This window comes from Anguilla anguilla, chromosome 16 (genome assembly GCF_013347855.1).
Source record: "Anguilla anguilla isolate fAngAng1 chromosome 16, fAngAng1.pri, whole genome shotgun sequence".
NCBI classification, from domain to species: domain Eukaryota; kingdom Metazoa; phylum Chordata; class Actinopteri; order Anguilliformes; family Anguillidae; genus Anguilla; species Anguilla anguilla.
In genome coordinates, this window is record NC_049216.1 from 5,963,381 (window position 1) to 5,986,348 (window position 22,968).

Below are 22,968 nucleotides of genomic sequence, written 5' to 3' on the forward strand. Positions count from 1 at the left end.
CACAGAGTCACTCAGTCCCATCTCCTAACACAGAGTCACTCAGCCCCATCTGTGAACACAGAGTCACTCAGCCCCATCTGTGAACACAGAGTCACTCAGCCCCATCTCCTAACAGTCACCAGTCCCATATCTGAACACAGAGTCACTCAGCCCCATCTCCTAACACAGAGTCACTGAGTCCCATCTCCTAACACAGAGTCACTCAGTCCCATCTCTGAACAGTGTCACTCAGTCCCATCTCTGAACACAGAGTCACTCAGTCCCATCTCTGAGCACAGAGTCACTCAGTCCCATCTCTGAACACAGAGTCACTGAGTCCCATCTCCTAACACAGAGTCACTCAGCCCCATCTCCTAACACAGAGTCACTCAGTCCCATCTCCTAACACAGAGTCACTCAGTCCCATCTCCTAACACAGTCACGATCCCTTTGCCTCAGGGGTCTGATGGCTTAAATTAAGCACTTAGGTGCAGGAACACATCATCCTACCAGCAGTGGAGGATTTGAGATTGGGATCCATGCTTTACATCCACTGAAATGAGCATTAATGGCAGAAATGGTCTGATCTTTGCCATTCAATTGATTCAGGCATCGCTGCAGAGTCACTGTATCTCACGCGCTTAGTGGACGACAGGATTTCACGCCCACATCAGAGTTCCCCTTTTCACTACTGCACAGTCTCCAGCTACAATTTGTACAACATGGCGGCGCCCACAAACCACACTTCCCGGGCTGCAAAACGCTTTTCACCTAGCCTACGGAGAGTCAGTGGGTGACGTCACAGTGACTGTCCATGTTTTTTTACGTTCTATGGTGTTATCACAGATCAGACTGGTCTGTGTCTCCAGTCAATCAGATGCCAGACAACCAGCAAAATGGACGGCAGTCGTACGCAAACAGTGAAACCCGTCGTGGCGGTAACCTGCATGGCGGCCATTTTGCAGTACTCCCCTGTCTCCTCTTTAGACAGGTTTCACTGCAATCGAATGGATTACTTGGTTTGATTAAAAGGAAAGAACACCACAGAAAACAGATTTTTTTTTTTTTTTTTTTTTTTACTTCTAGGGCTATACTTATACAAAACATTCAATATTTAATGCTTACATTATACATGCAATATGTTTGCAATCTTCGGCAGAAAAATTGCAACGTTAGCAAAAGACATGGATTGCAAACGGCAGCCTTTAGACATTTCATGGAGCAGAAATATACAGCCGGCAGAAAAAAAAGCTGTCCTTTTGGCTTCACTATTCAGAATTACTTCTTTAATGTTAAAAATCAGGCCTATTCATTTCTGCACTGATAACTATGGATTACAACCCGAGAAATGGTCGGTGAGTATATATTCACTGCTTATAATGGTCAAGCTGCCCATTTTATGTCAATTCAATATTGGTTGTACTCCAAATCCCAGAAGCCTTCAATTTATTATCCCCACAGAAGGTCAAATGAATAAAACATCAGCAAGTCTGCAATTTCAGCAGGGTACGCATTTATTGTATACATATGAATGTCAATAAGTAAAAAACCCAATAACAAATTGATTTTGGCTTGGAACACAAAGTCCTCAGATAATTTTATTTTCCACTAACAAAAATTTCATTGACTTTCGTCCTTGCAGCGCGCATTACTATGAGCCTTAAAGAACAATTTTTTTTCTGAGGTGAAGGGCAGGTACGCTAATCACATTCAAAGCAGAATGCAATTTTGGAGTTCCGAGATTTCAAACGCATGTTCCGCACAGAAAAACACAGCATGTGGTGGAGGATGATTGCAAACAATACCAATTTGCATGTAAATTATGTGAGTAAACATCGCTAACAACTTAATACAGAGGAGGAACGCTTGCTTTGTCACGGATTGTGAATCACCGTTTTCCATATGCATAAAAGACGAATAGAACAGTCCGGCAGCAACCGACTCATAACGCACCTGTGGAGCTGCGTATTTAAGAGATGGTATTTAAAGACACCTGTTCATCACACAAGCAGCGAGACAGAAGCCTTTCTAAATCAATAATGAATAAAAGCCGATCGAAGAATTATGACGTGATCTACAGAGCGTGAATTGCGTTTTGGCTGGATGTGCTGACCAATGCGTTCAACAGATTAACGACTCGTCTATGTATATTAGCAGTTCAAATACCGTGAAAAATGAAGCAGGTGGGCCGCAATAAAAAACATTTCAGAAAAAAAGAAAACGATAAGCCTCATCACTGCTACGCGTTATGACTTTAATGAACAGATACACGGGCTGATAACTTCCTTGTCTGTCTTCACGCACCGGTTGCTACCGCTAACCCGGCGTTCGCCTCGCGCCGCGGGCGGAGAGCCGCGTCGGTTACAGAGCCGCGGAGAGCAGACACTGTCGGGCGACACCCCGCGTCTTCTGCCCCTGGCTAGTTTCTCTATACGCCAGAAGAGTTAGAGGCTCAAGGCAGGCTCCCGGGGAGACCGACTGCTTCATTAATAAAATGCTATCTATTAATTAAATAGCACAGTTGCAACAGCTGTATGCGTTTCTAGTACAAATATTTATTCAGGGACCGAAGAGCCCGAGTCATTTACCAATGGCTGTTTCCCACTGAGAGATTATGACACGTGAACACTATTTATTATATCAGACAGAGGATGAATTCAGTCTTAATAAACTTCATTTCAATATACTTTTTTTCCAATTAAGAGTGATGCTTGTAACAATACATAAATACATAGGACTGGTTGTGGATAATATAAATAAATAAAATTTAAAAAACATGGCCATTTAACAGCCTTGTCTTGGTGCGGTTACAATTACATCAGTTTAAGGGATAAACAAAACTTAGAGATTCAATATATATTACGTAAGCTGCGCGGCGCGCCACGGTAGCATTCTGAATTAAAAACACATTCAGATGAAACAGGCAACAAATATGTAGCCCAGAGGAGCTGACTGCTTTCATAACCTATTACCCCTGTGAAATAATGGCTCCCTTTTCTCCAGCACATTAGCGGGTGCCTTGGGGGAATCTTAAGTGAGGAAAAGGATCTTGTGAGTAACCTTTTGGAGAAAGGGGCCCGCGGGAGAGAGAAAAAACAGAAGCTCCCATCTCTCTCTGCAGAAGAAAAAAAAAAAAAGCCTCTGCATACTATTACATTACACATTCATTCCATCTCTGTGGGAAGTGCCTACTTTGAAGAGTAGGTTCTTTTGGAATGCTTTTTTAAAAAAAAAGATTATAAGTGTTCTAGAATCCCACTGCTTTCAGTTACCAGTAGTGATTGTTACATCATCATTAGAACGTTCAGTTAAGAACATTCTAAATGACCTATTTGTGATCTTGCACCTTAAAGGGTTAATGGCGGTGATGCAGGAGAGTGGCACACAGGTATGGCATCACTCACGCCAACTCTGACAGGCCTGAGCACAGAGGTCTGTTATAAATGCATGCAGGTCAATCCAGGACAGAAATGGTCGGTCCTTTATAATGCCATACTTTATTTTCCAGGTGCACCCAAACGGCATCCGTAATTTAAATAGCCAAACATTTTAGTTAAACAGCGTATTTCGCGTCCACATTTTGGCAAATGTAAACATTTCGCTTTTTATAAAATTTTAACAAGATCACTTAAAAAAAAGAAAAAGAAGATGAGCAGAGGTTCTAACACACATCCCTGGGAACCATTCTAACAGCGTTGGCTGCGTTGCTCCGAATCCCTGGGGTGATTCAGGTAGATAATGAATGGCACCTAGCTCGGAATGTGATGCCCTCTTTTTTTTTTCCACACTACTTTTCACAAATCCTTTCCTGAGGTAAACTCGGTATCAGTAACTCCCACTGATTTCAGAGAAACACTTCAGTACTGTATTAAGTAGCATAACCGCTGGAATTGTGTATTCATATGCTAAGTATCCTTATGTCAGGACAACAAAGAAGTCTAGATGAATATATACGACTTGATATAGACTGTAATCTGCACACTCCCTTCAATAAAAAAAAATCTTCAGACAGCCCTAGTGGTTTTACGTCCCCGCGTTTGAGGACTGCGGTTTGGTAAATCCAAAAAAAAACGTACAAAAACATCACGCCTTGAAGAGAGGCAGAGAACACGTCTATCCGAAAAAGGTGCCAAGAATTAATACTGAAGGACAGACAAGGAAAGGACTAGCGGAAGAGAGCATTAATATGCATGCGCACCTGTTCCTTTATGAGTATAAATTATCCACGGGTCACCAGGCTGTTCGCGGAGACTTTCGGATGCCGATTAAAAGGCGCGGTTAAAAACAATTAAAACGCGTTAAAAAAAAGACGACCGGGACGCTTTGTTTTTCCATCGCGGTCGCTCTGACGCAACTGCTCGTAATTAGCGAAGGCATAACAGATCATTATTGTTGGTAATTAGCCACTCGGTATCGTACACGGGGCAGGCCACGCGTGGTCACTGCCCATGATGTGATAGCTGACTTCATCCTCGATTCACAAACAGTCAGCTTTCCTCACCGCAGAAGAATTACTCAGTGGACCTCACGACGAAGATACGTAACTAATTCGGAACAGGGATAAACAAACAGAAACCAGTCCTCGTCTACCGTGAACTCTAGTCCAGACCAGGGGTGGATAACCGTTGCCCTTAAGTTCTTGAGATGGTTCTGGATTTTGATCCGTCCCAACCCGTGACTACACGACAGGATTTTAATTTTAATTAATCAGGTTTCGTGAGCGCAGGTGACCGCGTGCTGGAGGCGCCCAGCGTGTCACCGTCCAGAATGTTCCGGCCCGGACTTTTAATCATCTGTCAAGCTCGCGAGGTCAAGCTCGGATGGAACGAAATAACAAGAAGCGCCACTCGCGCTCCAGGAGCAGCGTGCCAAACCCCTGCTCCAGTTTCACAGGTGGTCACGAAGTCCAGGGGTCAGAAAGTACAAGTCCTGCCGTGTGTTTCTTCCACCCATGAACTCAGCCCAGCTGATTTCACCGATTAGTTCCGCCCCCTGGATGCCGAATTGCGCTAATTAGCAAATCCAGGCGACTGGAGCAAAATCCCGGGGTGGACCTTAACTTTCTGAACCTGGATTGTCCACCTCTCTCTCTACTCCTGAGGGACGCTACAGAGCAAAGACACTGCAGAGCACCGGCGAAGCCCGGGTTCTTAAGATGGACGCCAAGACGAGAGCCACAATTTCGATCCAACGGCTCCATTACCAGCACTGCGTTCAGCGGCGTCCCCCCCCACCCCCCACCCCCCACCCCACTGTTCCGGAAGCACGACGGCGGGAAAGCCCCGCCCCTTACCTTCGCAGTAGGCGGAGTCCCCGTGGACGGAGGCGAAGCCGCTCTTGCACTCGCAGAGCGCCTTGGCCTCCTGGTTCTTGCACGCGGAGTTCTCCCCGCAGTACATTCCCTCTGCACAGAAGTCGTGGCCTGAAGGACAGGGGGGGAAAGAAATAATCACGTAAAACATTGACAACGCGGCGCGATCGCAAACGCGCCTCCGTTCGGCTCGCCGGCCGCCCTTTCTCAGCTGCTATATTCCCACGAGACCCCGGCAATTCACTTTTTTGTCCCCTGTGAGGGACACGAATCTCTGGTCTCAAACCGTATATTCTAACTACGCTGGAAACCTGCATTGCAAGGGACATTTGATAAAAAATAAAATAAAAAATACTTTTCAAAATGTTTTCACTGCTGCATGTTTTTGTCATCCGTCAAAAAATAGAAATAGATGCACTTTTTTCTGCTGGGTCTCAGGAGGATATAAGAATGAAAAGGCAGTCGTCGAGAATCTGCACAAACATCGACAGGCTGTTGCTTGCACAGGGACTGGAAGTTCATCTGTACAGGTGGGTTTGTGGGTCGTACTAATACCAAAATACCCTGTTTGGTAGTCGTGTGAAAATATTGAAAACTGTAAAAGGATCGTACTGTTACTACTGCAATTCCAAAAGCTGGACAAGTTGTAAGTGAAAGTGAGTTCGCCTGTGTGTGTGTGTGTGTGCGTACATGCACATGTGTGCAGGTGTGAGAGTGTGTGTGTGTATGTGTGTGAGTGTTGTAAGTGAAAGTGAGTTTGCCTGTGTGTGTGTGTGTGTGTACGCATGTGCGTGCGTGTGTGAGAGAGTGCGTGTGTGTGTGTGTGTGAGAGAGTGCGGGTGTGTATGTGTGTGAGTGTTGTAAGTGAAAGTGAGTTCACCTGTGTGTGTGTGTGTGTACGTGTGTGCGTGCGTGAGTGAGTGTGAAAGAGTGTGTGTGTGTGAGAGAGAGAGAGAGAGAGAGAGGGAGTGTGTGTGTGTGTGAGTGAGAAAGAGTGAGTGTGAGTGTGTGAGAAAAAGTGTGTGCGCGTGTGTGCCGGTGTGTCTGAGTGTGTGTGTGTGTGTGCGTGTGCCGGTGTGTGTGTATGGGTGTGTGCCGATGTGTCTGAGTGTGTGTGTGTGGGTGTGTGCCGGTGTGTCTGAGTGTGTGTGTGTGTGTGTGTGTGTGTGTGTGCCGGTGTGTCTGAGTGTGTGTGTGTGTGTGCCGGTGTGTCTGAGTGTGCGTGTATGGGTGTGTGCCGATGTGTCTGAGTGTGTGTGTGTGGGTGTGTGCCGGTGTGTCTGAGTGTGTGTGTGTGTGTGTGTGTGTGTGCCGGTGTGTCTGAGTGTGTGTGTGCCGGTGTGTCTGAGTGTGTGTGTGTGCCGGTGTGTCTGAGTGTGTGTGTGTGTGTGTGTGTGTGTGCCGGTGTGTCTGAGTGTGTGTGTGTGCCGGTGTGTCTGAGTGTGTGTGTGTGGGTGTGTGCCGGTGTGTCTGAGTGTTTGTGTGTGTGCGTGTGCCGGTGTGTGTGTATGGGTGTGTGCCGATGTGTCTGAGTGTGTGTGTGTGGGTGTGTGCCGGGGTGTCTGAGTGTGTGTGTGTGCGTGTGTGTGTGTGTGTGTGTGTGTGTGCCGGTGTGTCTGAGTGTGTGTGTGTGTGTGTGTGTGTGTGCCGGTGTGTCTGAGTGTGCGTGTATGGGTGTGTGCCGATGTGTCTGAGTGTGTGTGTGTGGGTGTGTGCCGGTGTGTCTGAGTGTGTGTGTGTGGGTGTGTGCCGGTGTGTCTGAGTGTGTGTGTGTGTGTGTGTGTGTGTGTGCCGGTGTGTCTGAGTGTGCGTGTATGTGTGTGTGTGTGCCGGTGTGTCTGAGTGTGCGTGTATGGGTGTGTGCCGATGTGTCTGAGTGTGTGTGTGTGGGTGTGTGCCGGTGTGTCTGAGTGTGTGTGTGTGGGTGTGTGCCGGTGTGTCTGAGTGTGTGTGTGTGTGTGTGTGTGTGTGCCGGTGTGTCTGAGTGTGTGTGTGTGTGTGCCGGTGTGTCTGAGTGTGCGTGTATGGGTGTGTGCCGATGTGTCTGAGTGTGTGTGTGTGGGTGTGTGCCGGTGTGTCTGAGTGTGTGTGTGTGTGTGTGTGTGTGCCGGTGTGTCTGAGTGTGTGTGTGTGCCGGTGTGTCTGAGTGTGTGTGTGCCGGTGTGTCTGAGTGTGTGTGTGTGCCGGTGTGTCTGAGTGTGTGTGTGTGTGTGTGTGTGTGTGTGTGTGTGTGTGTGTGCCGGTGTGTCTGAGTGTGTGTGTGTGCCGGTGTGTCTGAGTGTGTGTGTGCCAGTGTGTCTGAGTGTGTGTGTGTGCTGGTGTGTCTGAGTGTGTGTGTGTGCCGGTGTGTCTGAGTGTGTGTGTGTGCCGGTGTGTCTGAGTGTGTGTGTGTGTGTGTGTGTGTGTGTGCCGGTGAGTCTGAGTGTGTGTGTGCCAGTGTGTCTGAGTGTGTGTGTGTGCCGGTGAGTCTGAGTGTGTGTGTGCCAGTGTGTCTGAGTGTGTGTGTGTGCCGGTGTGTCTGAGTGTGTGTGTGCCAGTGTGTCTGAGTGTGTGTGTGTGCCGGTGTGTCTGAGTGTGTGTGTGCCAGTGTGTCTGAGTGTGTGTGTGTGCCGGTGAGTCTGAGTGTGTGTGTGCCAGTGTGTCTGAGTGTGTGTGTGTGCCGGTGTGTCTGAGTGTGTGTGTGCCAGTGTGTCTGAGTGTGTGTGTGTGCCGGTGTGTCTGAGTGTGTGTGTGCCAGTGTGTCTGAGTGTGTGTGTGTGCCGGTGTGTCTGAGTGTGTGTGTGTGTGTGTGTGTGTGTGTGTGTGTGTGCCGGTGTGTCTGAGTGTGTGTGTGCCGGTGTGTCTGAGTGTGTGTGTGTGTGTGTGTGTGTGTGTGTGCCGGTGTGTCTGAGTGTGTGTGTGTGTGTGTGTGTGTGTGTGTGTGCCGGTGTGTCTGAGTGTGTGTGTGTGTGTGTGTGTGTGTGTGTGTGCCGGTGTGTCTGAGTGTGTGTGTGTGTGTGTGTGTGTGCCGGTGTGTCTGAGTGTGTGTGTGTGTGTGTGTGTGTGCCGGTGTGTCTGAGTGTGTGTGTGTGTGTGTGTGTGTGTGTGCCGGTGAGTCTGAGTGTGTGTGTGCCAGTGTGTCTGAGTGTGTGTGTGTGCCGGTGAGTCTGAGTGTGTGTGTGCCAGTGTGTCTGAGTGTGTGTGTGTGCCGGTGTGTCTGAGTGTGTGTGTGCCAGTGTGTCTGAGTGTGTGTGTGTGCCGGTGTGTCTGAGTGTGTGTGTGCCAGTGTGTCTGAGTGTGTGTGTGTGCCAGTGTGTCTGAGTGTGTGTGTGTGCCGGTGTGTCTGAGTGTGTGTGTGCCAGTGTGTCTGAGTGTGTGTGTGTGCCGGTGTGTCTGAGTGTGTGTGTGCCAGTGTGTCTGAGTGTGTGTGTGTGCCGGTGTGTCTGAGTGTGTGTGTGTGTGTGTGTGTGTGTGTGTGTGTGTGCCGGTGTGTCTGAGTGTGTGTGTGCCGGTGTGTCTGAGTGTGTGTGTGTGTGTGTGTGTGTCTGAGTGTGTGTGTGTGTGTGTGTGTGTGTGTGTGCCGGTGTGTCTGAGTGTGTGTGTGTGTGTGTGTGCCGGTGTGTCTGAGTGTGTGTGTGTGTGTGTGTGTGTGCCGGTGTGTCTGAGTGTGTGTGTGTGTGTGTGTGTGCATGCCTGTGTGACACACTTGTCTGCTCTCTGCTGAAGGGAAAGCAGAGACTGTGGCCATGAGTGCTGATTAATTAGACTGTGCATTCAAAACTGGTGAGAAAAAGCACAAAAAAAAACTGACACTCATTGCACTACGAGCAACCAGTTAATAACCCAACTACAAATTTGCAGTAATAATAAAATAAACAAATAAATCCAGTACATGCCGTATTTTATTCAGAGTACATAACCTAGTTTCAAAAGACTTTTGCTGAATTTCTACAAAGTTCCTGCAAAAGGCAACAGAACTGACTTTCATGTGAAAACCTAGAATTTGTTAGCTTGTCAGGTGCAGCTAATATTGCTGGAAATGCCTGCTCCAAAGGGAGGTAACGGCTCGTTTTAAGCAGCAGAGAACAGAGCTCACAGGGAAGGGTGCAGGAGGCTGAACACCCGGAGAATGAAAGGGTGCGAGCGCGGACGAGGTCCGACGGGGAAAGATAAGGAACGAGCTGATTATTTATCCCAGGCCCACCCTGTGCAGAAGCAGCTCGCCTCTGTAATCAGGCTCTCCACACTTCAGAACTCACACAGATACCTCCCCAAACTATAAAGCAGCCAATCAGAACTCATACAGATACCTCCCCAAACTATAAAGCAGCCAATCAGAACTCACACAGATACCTAACAGACAAGCTCCCCAAACAATAAAAGCCAATCAGAACTCACACAGATACCTAACAGACAAGCTCCCCAAACTATAAAGCAGCCAATCAGAACTCACACAGATACATAACAGACAAGCTCCCCAAACTATAAAGCAGCCAATCAGAACTCACACAGATTCCTCCTAACAGACAAGCTCCCCAAACTATAAAAGCCAATCAGAACTCACACAGATACCTAACAGACAAGCTCCCCAAACTATAAAGCAGCCAATCAGAACTCATACAGATTCCACTTAACAGACAAGCTCCCCAAATTATAAAGCAGCCAATCAGAACTCACACAGATACCTAACAGACAAGCTCCCCAAACTATAAAGCAGCCAATCAGAACTCATACAGATTCCACTTAACAGACAAGCGCCCCAAATTATAAAGCAGCCAATCAGAACTCACACAGATTCCTCCTAACAGACAAGCTCCCCAAACTATAAAGCAGCCAATCAGAACTCACACAGATACCTAACAGACAAGCTCCCCAAACTATAAAGCAGCCAATCAGAACTCACACAGATACCTAACAGACAAGCTCCCCAAACTAAAAAGCAGCCAATCAGAACTCATACAGATTGCACTTAACAGACAAGCTCCCCAAATTATAAAGCAGCCAATCAGAACTCACACAGATTCCACCCAACAGGCAAGCTCCCCACAGTATAAAGCAGCCAATCAGAACTCACACAGATTCAACCTAACAGGCAAGCTCCCCACAGTATAAAGCAGCCAATCAGAACTCACACAGATTCCACCCAACAGGCAAGCTCCCCACAGTATAAAGCAGCCAATCAGAACTCACACAGATTCCACCCAACAGGCAAGCTCCCCACAGTATAAAGCAGCCAATCAGAACTCACACAGATTCCACCCAACAGGCAAGCTCCCCAAACTATAAAGCAGCCAATCAGAACTCATACAGATTCCACTTAACAGACAAGCTCCCCAAACTATAAAGCAGCCAATCAGAACTCACACAGATTCCACCCAACAGGCAAGCTCCCCAAAGTATAAAGCAGCCAATCAGAACTCACACAGATTCAACCTAACAGGCAAGCTCCCCACAGTATAAAGCAGCCAATCAGAACTCACACAGATTCCACCCAACAGGCAAGCTCCCCACAGTATAAAGCAGCCAATCAGAACTCACACAGATTCCACCCAACAGGCAAGCTCCCCACAGTATAAAGCAGCCAATCAGAACTCACACAGATTCAACCTAACAGGCAAGCTCCCCAAAGTATAAAGCAGCCAATCTCCTCGCGCTCACAGTCCGCTGACTAACTGCCATCTCAGGCTTCCAGGAGATGCTTCACGAGCACATATGAGTGCGTAATGAAGAAACCGAGCCCCCGGGAGCCATGTTGGCTCATCATTTACCTGCAGACTGCAGAGTAACCAGCGCTGCTTCAAGCCAGGACTCGAACACTCCAGGGACTCTGACTCCGTTCGCGGTGATTCAATCTGAGGTCATGCCACGGTCCCCCACGCGTTCAGGTGCTACTACATTCCCGCCAATCTCAGCTGGATTATTCCCGCACTCAAAATGATTCATAAGGTCACCGACGGCCATACATCACTGAGAACTTTTTTTTTTCTTTTTACCGTAATAGAATTCACGTTCGAGACGCGCCAAGCTGCTTTCAAGCTCAGCATTTCGCCCACCGCACGCCCACATTCATTTGAGTTTTCGATATAAACTGAATTCAAATTCTCAGATTCTATTAGCCGCCGAGATTGCCGTTGCTTTTGCGCTTGTAAGCACAACGCTTTGATGGCACCCGACTTCCCCTCGTGGGACAAATCGAGGATGGCCTTAAAAAAAAAAAAAAAAAAAAAAAAAAAAAAAAGGTCTTATCTGCGGCTCGGCACCGCAGAAGCCTTTCCGGAAAGATTTACGGCGATCGTCAACGCGCGCCGCTTCGCAAGGGCAGCCTTTGGGTTCGCCTCCGTCTCAGCCGAACAATATCACGGCCAATCAGAACGCCCCTGCGCCTTAAAAAGCGGACCTGTGACACGGGAGGCTCCCGAGGACTGCACGGTGCACGGCACCCACCCCACCGGACCCCAACTCGCACGCGCTCAGACCGCCGCGCGACGGCTCACCCGGACTTCCGCGCCCCCTGAAAGGTTCACCGCTAGCGCAGAATAAAGGAAGAGGAAGAGGAGACGAGGAAGAGGAGGAGATCACCGAACGCCGCGGGCGACCGCAGGAAGGAGAGGACGGAATCCTACCTCTGCAGACGTTGCAGCATCTGTTTTCCGGAAGGATCTGCTCGTTCACTGTGCAGTTGAGCACTGGACACTTCTCCGTTACTTTGACCATCATTCCATTCTGTCAACGAAACAGAAAAAAGAAAACGATTCATTTTAAATGATTCAAATCGTACGAGGGCTTTGGTAAGCTGTGCACATACTCCTACGGAAAATGAATCAATCGCATTATATTGTACATATACAGAACTTTTCTAAAAACAAATGATGAACATATTTTACAGCATTTTTTTCCCCCTGAAATCAGCCATATTCTATATTATCGCATATATTGTGAATTGTTGGAATATCTTTTCTGAACTTCATAATATATTATTTCAAAAACTGAAGCGCGTGCCATTATCCGTTACCTACCCACAGTACACATATTCTTGTTCACAATGGAGCCTATAGGATCATTACCATTCTTAATAGCTTTCTCCATTCCACGCGTTGTACCTGGTACTTGCACTCAGACGTTTCCCATAAATTTGCAATGAATTTTGAGCGCTTGGTTCCACATGAAATATTAACAGGGAGATTATATGAATACGACTGTGAGTGATAACTAGATAGGCAAATTATATCTCTTAAAATTAAGTGCGTTCTCTGTGGGCTCTGTATTAAAAGAGTACTTGTACAGTCGTGGAAAAAAAACACAAATTCCGACCAGGTGCTTGTAAATTAAATTACTATGAATGCTGCGCGTAGTAGACGAGGCAGTGAGCGATTGTTAACGAGGCATCTGAGGGGGAAACAGGCAGTTCTAATAGGACGGCGGAGCAGTCATTGTGATTATGCCTCATTTCAATCTCCTCACTAATCCGTGTGCTAATACGACCATTTAACACAGCTTGAAAAATCACAATTAATTGGTCATTCTGAAATGGCTAAAAGCGGCTAAAGCTCAGCGCTGGGAACGTCTTCTCTTCCCTGCCCTCTACCCCCCCACATCCCCACGTCCACCAGCCTCTCGGATCAACGCGAACATGAAAATGAACTCGAAAAATCAACTCGAAAGATGACGCACGCCTTCCTGTGTTAGCGGCTCAAATTTGACCCGGCAGGTTTTAACGTTGCTCTTTTTTTTATTTCTCTAATTTAAACTTTATTTAACCGGGGTAGTCACGTTGGGATCGACGTCCATTTTGCCAGCGAGCCCTAAAGCCGACGTGTTTTTGGACTGCGGGAGGAAACCGGAGTAGCCGGAGGAAACCCGCAAGGACATGGGGAAAAACTCCATGCAGAAAGGGGATTCGATCAGTTGGGACTCAAACCCAAAACCACTCCCTTTGTGAGGCAACGGTGCTAGCCGGTGTTGAATTCTCAGTCCTAGTTTTTGATAAAAAGTTAGCCTTTGCGGCTGTGACGGATCGTCCCCCTGCTACCCTTAATGTGGTCCCGTAGACGTAGAGGATGTCAGTTAGCTATGGACTAGGACACGATACCACGATCAAATACATGCCCCGTGACCTAAGTTTGGCTGACCGACCCACAGTTCGTGCAGCGCTGGCCTAAACAAGAACTTGATGACCAAGCAAAAGTGTCGAGGACAATTACCGTAAGAAGTTTGGCAGAGTGCAGTAGGAATGATGAGGGTCACCTCTCTCTCTCCTTTGAAAATAAATGACTTCCGGTAAGAGCACCGCAGAAATACCGTGTATGGTGTAAATCTGGGGTAGCTTGTAATGATTTCATGACCCAATCGATATACTTGTATGACCAAAAGTATCGGGACACCCCTTGGTCTGGGGAAGATTTTCCTGGTTTGGGCTAGGCCACCGTAGTTCCAGTGAAGGAAAAACGTAGTGCTATATCATGCAATAATATTCTGCACGATTCTGTGCTTCCCCAACCGTTTGGGGAAGGCCCTTGCACGTTTCAGCACGACAATACCCCTGTGCACACCATATTGAAAGGGTTTTGTCAGGAACGGTGCGGAAGAACATGACTGCCCTGCACAGAGCCCTGACCTCAACCCCATCCAACACCTTTGGGATCAATTGAAAAGCCAACTGTGAGCCAGGCTTTGTACTCCAGCATCTAGTATAAAGCCTTCCCAGAAGAGTGGAGGCTGTCATAGCAGCAAAGGGTGGACCAACTCCATATTAATGCCCATCATTTTGTATGAGATGCTGGATGTCAGGTGCCCACATACTTTTGGCTGTGTAGTGCATCTCCCACAACCCAAGGCCCACAGTTTGTACACCGCTGGGCTAGGAGAGCGTTGTAGGTCTGGAAACAAGGGGACTGCGATAACTGAGTGATGGAGGGAGGGAGGGAGGGAGAGAGAGAGAGAGAGAGAGAGAGAGAGAGAGAGAGAGAGAGAGAGAGAGAGGCTGCAGTAGCATCAGCAGATAGCAGGGGGAGGGATTCTGGAGGTGGGATGGATGATTCAGGGACAGCAGAAGACAGGGAGGAGGGAGAGAAGTGGCGGAGGTCAGGACGCACAGCGACAGAAGGAGCGGGTAGAGGAGAGAGAGGGAGGTTCCGAGCGAAAATGACAGGGAAGTGGAGAGAAGACGGAGATCAGTTTAGCCATTTCAAACAATACACGCTCATTAATGGAATTAATGGAATCAGGGATTAACTGCAGCATTACTGCCAAAATGTCACCAAATATACTGAAAGTGAGTGCTACTGTGTGCGTAAAGCCTTCGTTTACAGACGAACTCAGATTCACAGCTGTGTTCCGAGTATCCGTGGAAATATCAGGTTTGAGGGTGAAGTCATGGCAACGACGGACGTGCGATCGCTGAGCCTTCACGGGTGTCTGTCGTGAGAAGACGAAAGAAAATGAAAAAACTTCGGTCTGCACAAGCTAATTAATCACGATGTTGAAAGATGCCTGTTGTTCCATTTTGAATTCCCACACAGAAAAAAAACACAAGCTGATAGTCCGCGTCCTCAGGCCCAAAAGTTTTTTTTAAAAAGGCAGAGCTTCCTGTCATGTGACAGGCTCTCGGTTTGGTCTGCACCCGATGAAGACAGGCACGCAAACAGAAAGTTCAGACCGACACGCCGCCCTCTCGCTAAACGACTCATTTCGGGGGCGGGTCGTTCTTTTCCCATTTTGCGGCGTTCCGCGAAGCGCCAGCGCGTCGGAATCCCGTTAACGATGCGAAAATGGGACCGATACATCGATTATAAAGCTCGCGGAGGAGCCCGCGTTGCAGACCAGATTCGATTTTGAGCATGTTCCTTTTAGATTTGAGATAAAAAGTTTACGTAATTTCGTTTTCAGCATTTTAGAGTGGGGCAATCGGATTTATACCGACTGCACTGAGGACTAAAGCCAAGAGACGAGACTGCGTTCATCGTTATAAATTTATTATTAGATTATTTTAATAAAAGCAGCGACAGGTCTTTTCTAGATTTTTCTGACATACTTATTTTCAGGAGCATTAATGCCTCTGGGGCCCATAGCATTTGGCTTTGTTGCTGTACAATAATTATTTGGCCGTACGGCTTTTTTTGTCTGTTATCAAAGTGCAAGAGCTCTCGATGTGCGTACTCACAGCATATGAAATATAAAGCACGGCAAGAAAAGGCCATTCAGCCCACCTACATTTGCCCTTTACCTACAAACTTGAGAGTCTCTCTTAATGCACCGCTTCACGCCGGGACTTGAAACACTCCTCCGCAACTTGAGGAACTGCGCAGAGCCTGAAAACCTGTATTCACTCATCGTGAAACAGATTTTAAAAAGTGCAGAGCCACAACAACAATGGAGTCACCGTCCCAAAACTTTTGCACTGACTTTTCCACGCACACACGCACACACACACAGTGACAGCAGGAAGTGTGACGCAGGAGCAGACGGTGCTGTTCCTTTATCCACGTCGTCCATTTCGAGAGGGGCGCTTTCTTTTTCGTTACCGTTGTTTTGGACCAGCAGTGCTGCATACGTTTCCCATTCTCCTCACACCTCAAGGAGAAACGAGGCAGCGCGAGGCAGTAAACCACCGCGTTTCTCCACGCCGCCGAGACCAGCCCCGACGCGGCGCTATTTATACATAATGACACGCCACGATTATTTATACGGCTTAAATTTTATGTTCGCGCAGCTTTTTAGCAGATGTGTGAAAATAACACGATTGCCGCTACAGCTACACGCGAACAAAGGGAGAAGGTGATATTTTAAAAACATAAGCCGACGTCCTGGACGACCTCGCGGTGAACCTAAGCTGTTCGGGAGCCGTTATTATTTAAAAACCTGGAGTTTGAGAGTAATGCCTCACTCTCCTGACTTCTCTTAACCTCCGGAGAACCCGGCAGAAAAAAAAGTATTTACGTTTCTTGGCCTAATACCAGCGTCTTGGATGACGTGTTGCAGGGGAAATATTTTCAAAAACATATATATTTTTATTGAATGTCCCTTGCAGTGTAGGTTTAAGTCTGGTAGAACGCATGGTTCTTGAGATTAAGACCCGAGACTTGTGTCCCCTACAGGGGACAACAACGATTTCCTGGGTTTTAGGACGTTCAGCCAGAGTACATACAAATGGAGATTCTATGCATGCTAATCAGTACAGCTGAAGGATAAAAATCTAAAACATTTATAATAGTTATATAATGATTAAATAACAAAAGCTAAAACTTTGAAATTCAGTGAATTCTAATCATTAGAGTTTTTTAAATTAGGTTTCTTTAACCTCTTTAACGTTTTAAATTTTAACCAATCAAAGATGTGACTGCCGACTGGTGTGGTCTGCCAATCAGAAGGGAATTTGAGGTGAGTATCCATGTAGAACAGACAAGCCACTTCAGACCTCCTGCTCTCCAGTTTCAAAATGACATGCTTGAAATGAAAAAGAAACCGGTTATAAATATGAAAACATATTTATATGTCTTCTCCTTCTGACTTAACGGACACTTCAACCGTAGGACACGCAGTCTTTAATGAAGCATCTATAGCTTATCAGTTGTGTTCAGAAACAGCTTGCATGTGTCGGAGAAAACAGCGCTTTTTGTATTCAGGTTTGCAAATTGCTAATCGCATTCCCATCACGCAGACACAAAACGAGACTGGACAGATTGCCTGGGTCACGCTGTGATTAAAGCACACAACCTAATTAAATAATGCGAACTCGAATAATGTGATTAATCTGCATTAGGGAAAGCCACGCAGCGCAATTAGGCAAAGAAAACAATTACCTTGCATTCTCGACAGCTCTCCATCGAAACCCGTTGTCTCTCCGCGAAGGTTTTGCCCTTGTAGGTACATTTCGCTGCACAATGAAACAATTAGCATGAATTATCCAGAGACACAAGCGAAAAGGCAATTGTGTAGATCTTACCTCTGTGCAAAGGAACACAAAGTACTAGCATATCACCGTAAAGCATATTCTAGGTCTTAACTAAAAACACAATGTACGTGCGAAGGCTTCGCCTCTTTAAATGTACCCTGAAACAGCTCCACATTAGCAACAGAAGATGAGAAATCTCGGTGCCTTCCTGAAATAGTCGGACAGAAATAGGAAATCAATTCGGGCTCGGAGCCAATCTCGTGACCTCCTAAGTGTGGGGCACTGAACCGCTGCCCTAGTGAAGGAGGGAGGCCTGTTTGGAACAAACAATTTCTCTTCCTTAAAAGGAGAAAAAAAGGCGGGAGGGGGAGGGGTTTCAGCAGAGAATGGAGAATGGTAGCTGGCCCAGAATGATTAATCGCAATAAATTATGAAACTCATTCAATTTTGTGTAACCTTTTTTTTTTTTTTTTTTTTTTTTTAACAGAAAAACTAGGCTAAGGGTCAACAAACATTTCTATTTAATTCTGACAGACAAAACAAATGTTTTTTTTCTTTGAAAAAAGAAAATAGTACGGCAAGTTGCAGCCATCACCATAACAAACTCAACTGTGAAAGAACCTGTAGTGCTTGCATACACTTGGAAGCATAGGTTAATGACAAAGAGATTGTCACAAAGACATTTCACAGGAACACAGGAAACATAAATACAATAAAATTAAGAGAGACTTCACACAAACCTGTGAAAACCAGCAACCGGGAGGTGAAAATAAATAATTTAGTGTGAAGAATAAAAACATTCAGACTCTGGTGAGAAAAACTCCTGCAATGGGAGGAATTCTCAGGAGCAATCCAGCTGTAGAGAGGGAGTCTATCCTCCCCCATCCAGCCTAGTATCAACAGTTCAAGTCTAGTCCTGGAGGGTCGCAGTTTCTGCAATTTCCTTTCAATCAGCAGCCAATTACGGTCTTGGAAACAAAGTGAGCGGACTCTTTAGCCAATCAGTGACTTAAATTAACTTATGTCTGGGAACAGATCAAAAACAAGCAAACACAGCAAACATGGAGGCCCTGCAGGATTAGAGTTTGAGATCCCTGGGCTGAATGGTAATAGGGAGGGTCAGGGGAAATCTACCAGACAAATAATCAGTGGTTCAGCAAATTATAGCCTGGGGTATTAGACTAGCTGGTAAAAAACACTTGAAGCCTGCCAAGAGACCCAACAGCGCCAAACACCATGTATCAGCGATATTCAAATCGACACTTCCCTCTTCTCTCCCCTGCTGAGGTCACCTGCTAGTTAACGGATCAATTAAAGCCACTGATTGGCCAGAGATGTAACTCACCTGGTGTCCCAGGTTTAAATCAGTCCTGATTGGAGGGGAATAGTGAAAGCCAGCATTTGAGTATCCCTGGCCAATAGGAATCAATTGGAGATTGGCTTGAGGGCCATGCTTCAAGCTATGACTGGAGACCCAAGTTTCATGATTCCAAAAAGAGGGGGAGCCAACACACTCTATCAGTGACTCCCTGATTTGAACCAATCTCTGCATATCAGACAAAAGCTTCGTACTTGTTTAAACCAGTCAGTGATCGTCGGCTCGTAGTTGACCCGCCCATTATGGAGTTCATTATAAACTCCCACCTTCTCTGGGCTGATTCCGAGCTAAACCAGATGAAAACAGACATATCTGCCAGGAAAAACACACACTGTGCACACTCTCACAACAAACGTCAGGGAAGCAGAGAGCATAGACATTTTCAAATCCCTACTCAATACTCACCTCTTCAGTATAAGCTAAACTTAGTTTCACTATTGCCTTCATTAGTACGTTTGTGTTTGTGTTCACTGTGAACTGTGTTCTTGGCTAGAAATAGCTGTACAAAATAAGTATTGTACCTTACTGAACCTGTGTTCAGCAGTTGTCCATGACCATGAAATGCACTTTTTGTACTTCGCTTTGGATAAAAGCGTCTGCCAAGTAAATGTAATGTAATGTGTTTATACTTTACTCTGTACTCTCCTCTGTAATACTGTCCTACGTATCTGTTTTTCCTGCTGTACTCACTGTTTTTGTTGTTGTTTTTTTTTTTTTACCCTTCTAACTTTGTTAAGCGACCCTGGGCTCTGGAAAGCTGCTATATAAATAAAGTGTTGTTGATATTGATGTTGATGTTGATAATGATGTTGTTGCTGATGTTACATTACATTACATTAATTTAGCAGACGCTTTCATCCAAAGCGATGTACAAAAGTGCACATCATGGTCATTGGACAACTACAAAACACAGGTTCAATAAGGTACAATACTCATTTTGTACAGCTATTTATAGCCAAGAACACAGTTCAGTTCACGCAGTGAACATTCAACATTGTTGTTGATACTGTTGTTTATGTTGTTGTTGTTGTTATTAATGTTGAGGTTGTTGTTGCTGTTGTGATTTTGATGTTGATGTTAATGTTGTTGATGCTGATGTCAATGTTGCTGTTTATGTTGTTTTTGCTATTGTTGATGCTGTTGTTGTTGTTGTTGATGCTGTTGTTGTTGCAGTTGTGATTTTGATGTTGATGTTAATGTTGTTGATGCTGATGTTAATGTTGTTGTTGTTGTTGATGTGGTTGATGTTGTTTTTGCTATTGTTAATGCTGTTGATGTTGTTGTTGCTGTTGTGATTTTGATGTTGATGCTAATGTTGCTGATGCTGACGTTAATGTCGTCGTTGTTTTTGCTTGCTGTTGTTGATATTGTTGTTCGTAATGTTGTTGGTGATGCTGCTGATGTTGTTGTTGCTGTTATTGCTGATGCTGTTGTTATTATCATTGACCAGGGCTTCATTACTGCACAGAGCACACACAGATTGCACACCTCAGCCCGTGCGTCCCTGCGCATCACCACGACTCAAAGGAACTTCATTTCCACTTACGCCTGCACTTCCTGCAGCACTTGCCCTCCACGCGCACGGGAAGCGAGTCGGCTGAGCAGTTGGTGGGAGGGCAGAATATTCTCCGGCACTCCACCACCCCGTTCTGAAAGCCAGAGAACACCGCGAATCACCCCCAGATCTACACCGAAAACAACCACGACGCTGGAATGCATTGAGAGACCACCCAATATTTTCTGAAGAAAAGATTGGGGTTGCTCTATGAAATATTGATTGTTGAACCTTTCCCAAGCAAAGGCAGTTATTTATTTATGGGAATAAATTTGTCTAGTTTGCATTATTCAGCGAATAACAACACTGTGTATTTTTAGTATTTTGACCAGTTGTCACTTTCTGCAAACACAGTAAATGATCTGAATGACAATATTTTTTTGCTTGGAATTAAAATCAGTTGTGGTTAATAGTTCATGAAAGAATGTCAAAAGTTAGATTTCATACAAACACATGCCCATAAACTGTGACAATGTGACAACTGTGATCTTTTATTTTTTTCCTGAGCTGTGTATTTCCCACATACGAACCACGCATTTCTAAAAAGAAAACTTGTGTGTTTCTTCACACAAATGATTCTATCAATGTACATGTGACAATAATATAATCGCCACACGTGTTGCATGCATAGCTTCCAATACTTTCTGCACAAATTATTGTTCAATCATACATTTTATGCTCTCTAAATATAAGGTAATGCACTTCTAAAATATTCCTGACATACTGAATGCCTTCTCCATATATTTTACATGCAAAATATATTTTAAGATATATTTTATTTATATTTATTTTTGGTATGGGACCTTCATCTAAGGAATCTGACCATAATCTTCCTCACACAATTCATCAGTTCCTAATAGTTTAAACCCTTAGGCATATTTATACTTAATGTGGTAGATTTTGAGTTCCAATAGATAATGTCAACATTATTTTTTTCATCACAAATTCTCTATAGAAAAAAAACATTGTCAGAATGAAGTAACACAACCTGGCCTGCATGAATAATATAGTATTAAAATGGTACATTTGACATTGTACCAAATTAGTAAAAAAAATTACTTTGCCATTTGCCTGAAAAATAAAGCTACTGTACCAAGCCCCCCTCACTGATTTTATATGATACTGTAAGAACACAGTCACTTAATTGGAATTAAAGATTGATACAGTTAACTGTTGAGTATTAGTACTAAAAAAACTAGCTGTACTAAGCAAATGCATGCTGTAGCTTCAACAGTTTTTCCCATGCATGCGTGTAGCACATTTTGAAATCTCTTCAAAATTCAACCCACATTTTAAGAAATGGTCTCCAATTAGATTTCTTTCTGAACATCGTAGTACTACGTTCCAGCTATTCCCATTTTGGTCCTGTGACTCACTGTGTAACAACCCGTTTGCAGCTGTGCTATAAAAATAGTTGCACGCAGTAATGTTTGCTCAACCTTAACACAGCACCCACTGCATGATGACCAGCCAAACATTTCAAACATCTAATGGGCGTTATGTTTTGTTTTTTTTGACAGCAGTGTGTTGCATGTTCAGTATGTGCTGAATTGATAAGACATAGCTATTTCCCAAAGTTTCCATATAACACGATGATATGGAGCAGCAATCCGAATCTACTGAGCTATCGGCTTCAAAGGACATTGCGATCATATGCATATTGGTGAGTGGAGTCTGGCTGCCTTGTTTTGTGACCATTTACACCACCATCTGTCCCGATTTCCACCCTAACTAAACATATGAAGGACAGACCTGGGTCAAACACGTTTTTGTTTTTTTTTTTTGTATTCAAATACTTTTCTGTGCTCTGTTGATCTTGCCTGGTGTAATTGAGCCTGCCAATGTGACCAGAAGGCGGGGTTTGTACTTTTTGAGAGTATTTAATTGGTTTCAATACACCAGACAAGATCAGTAAAGCGTAGAAAAGTATTTGAATCCAAAACAAATACGTATTTGACCCAGGTCTGATGAAGGGCGAGAAAGTAACTGAAATTAACCGTCTATTGTTTCACGCAGATTGAGTCTCGCTCGCATGTAATTTACAAACACATTTAAAGATGCTTTTCTAAAGTGTATTCACACGTGTTTGTGAATTACATGCAAGTGGGACTTACGTGTTGCTTGCGTTATAAATGTCATTGTATATCAAGCAAATCTTCAAAGGGAACCCAAATATTAGGAAATGAAATATACTGAAAACATATCAGTAAGAAAATATGAAGATGCTGCAACCATTCACATTATTTTGACACATATCCAAGTTATGTGATATGGGGGAAAATGTAATAAAATAACTCCAACCGTTCACATTATTCGGACACATATCCAAGTTACACGATATTGGACAAAAAATATAAAATAAAATAAACATGTCCATATATTTCCAGTATATTATGTAAGGGTATATAAGAGATCAGTGCAGGTAAGGGCGGTGCAGGCGTTGCAGGTAAGGGCAGTGCAGGCGGAGCAGGTAAGGGCAGTGCGGGCGGTGCAGGTAAGGGCAGTGCAGGCGGTGCAGGTAAGGGCAGTGCAGGCGGAGCAGGTAAGGGCGGAGCTCAATGCAGGTAAGGGCGGTGCAGGTAAGGGCAGTGCAGGTGGAGCAGGTAAGGGCGGAGCTCAATGCAGGTAAGGGCGGTGCAGGTAAGGGCAGTACGGGCGGTGCAGGTAAGGGCAGTGCAGGCGGAGCAGGTAAGGGCGGAGCTCAATGCAGGTAAGGGCAGTACGGGCGGTGCAGGTAAGGGCAGTGCAGGCGGAGCAGGTAAGGGCGGAGCTCAATGCAGGTAAGGGCAGTACGGGCGGTGCAGGTAAGGGCAGTGCAGGCGGAGCAGGTAAGGGCAGTGCAGGCGGAGCAGGTAAAGGTGATGCGGGCGGAGCAG

The 22,968-nt window shown here is 45.5% G+C and overlaps 1 protein-coding gene across 1 annotated transcript in view; it reads right to left on the minus strand.

Moving 5' to 3' along the window:
* The window catches only part of LOC118215670 (protein kinase C-binding protein NELL1-like), a 297,337-nt gene that overhangs the window by 141,243 nt on the left and 133,126 nt on the right, over positions 1 to 22,968 (minus strand). Inside the window, exons 9-12 of the mRNA XM_035396613.1 lie at positions 20,084 to 20,186; positions 17,068 to 17,141; positions 11,893 to 11,992; positions 5,273 to 5,401 (exon numbers count right to left, since the gene is read on the minus strand). Of these exons, the coding sequence (XP_035252504.1) occupies positions 5,273 to 5,401; positions 11,893 to 11,992; positions 17,068 to 17,141; positions 20,084 to 20,186 (406 nt within the window). The remainder of the gene's footprint in view (positions 1 to 5,272; positions 5,402 to 11,892; positions 11,993 to 17,067; positions 17,142 to 20,083; positions 20,187 to 22,968) is intronic.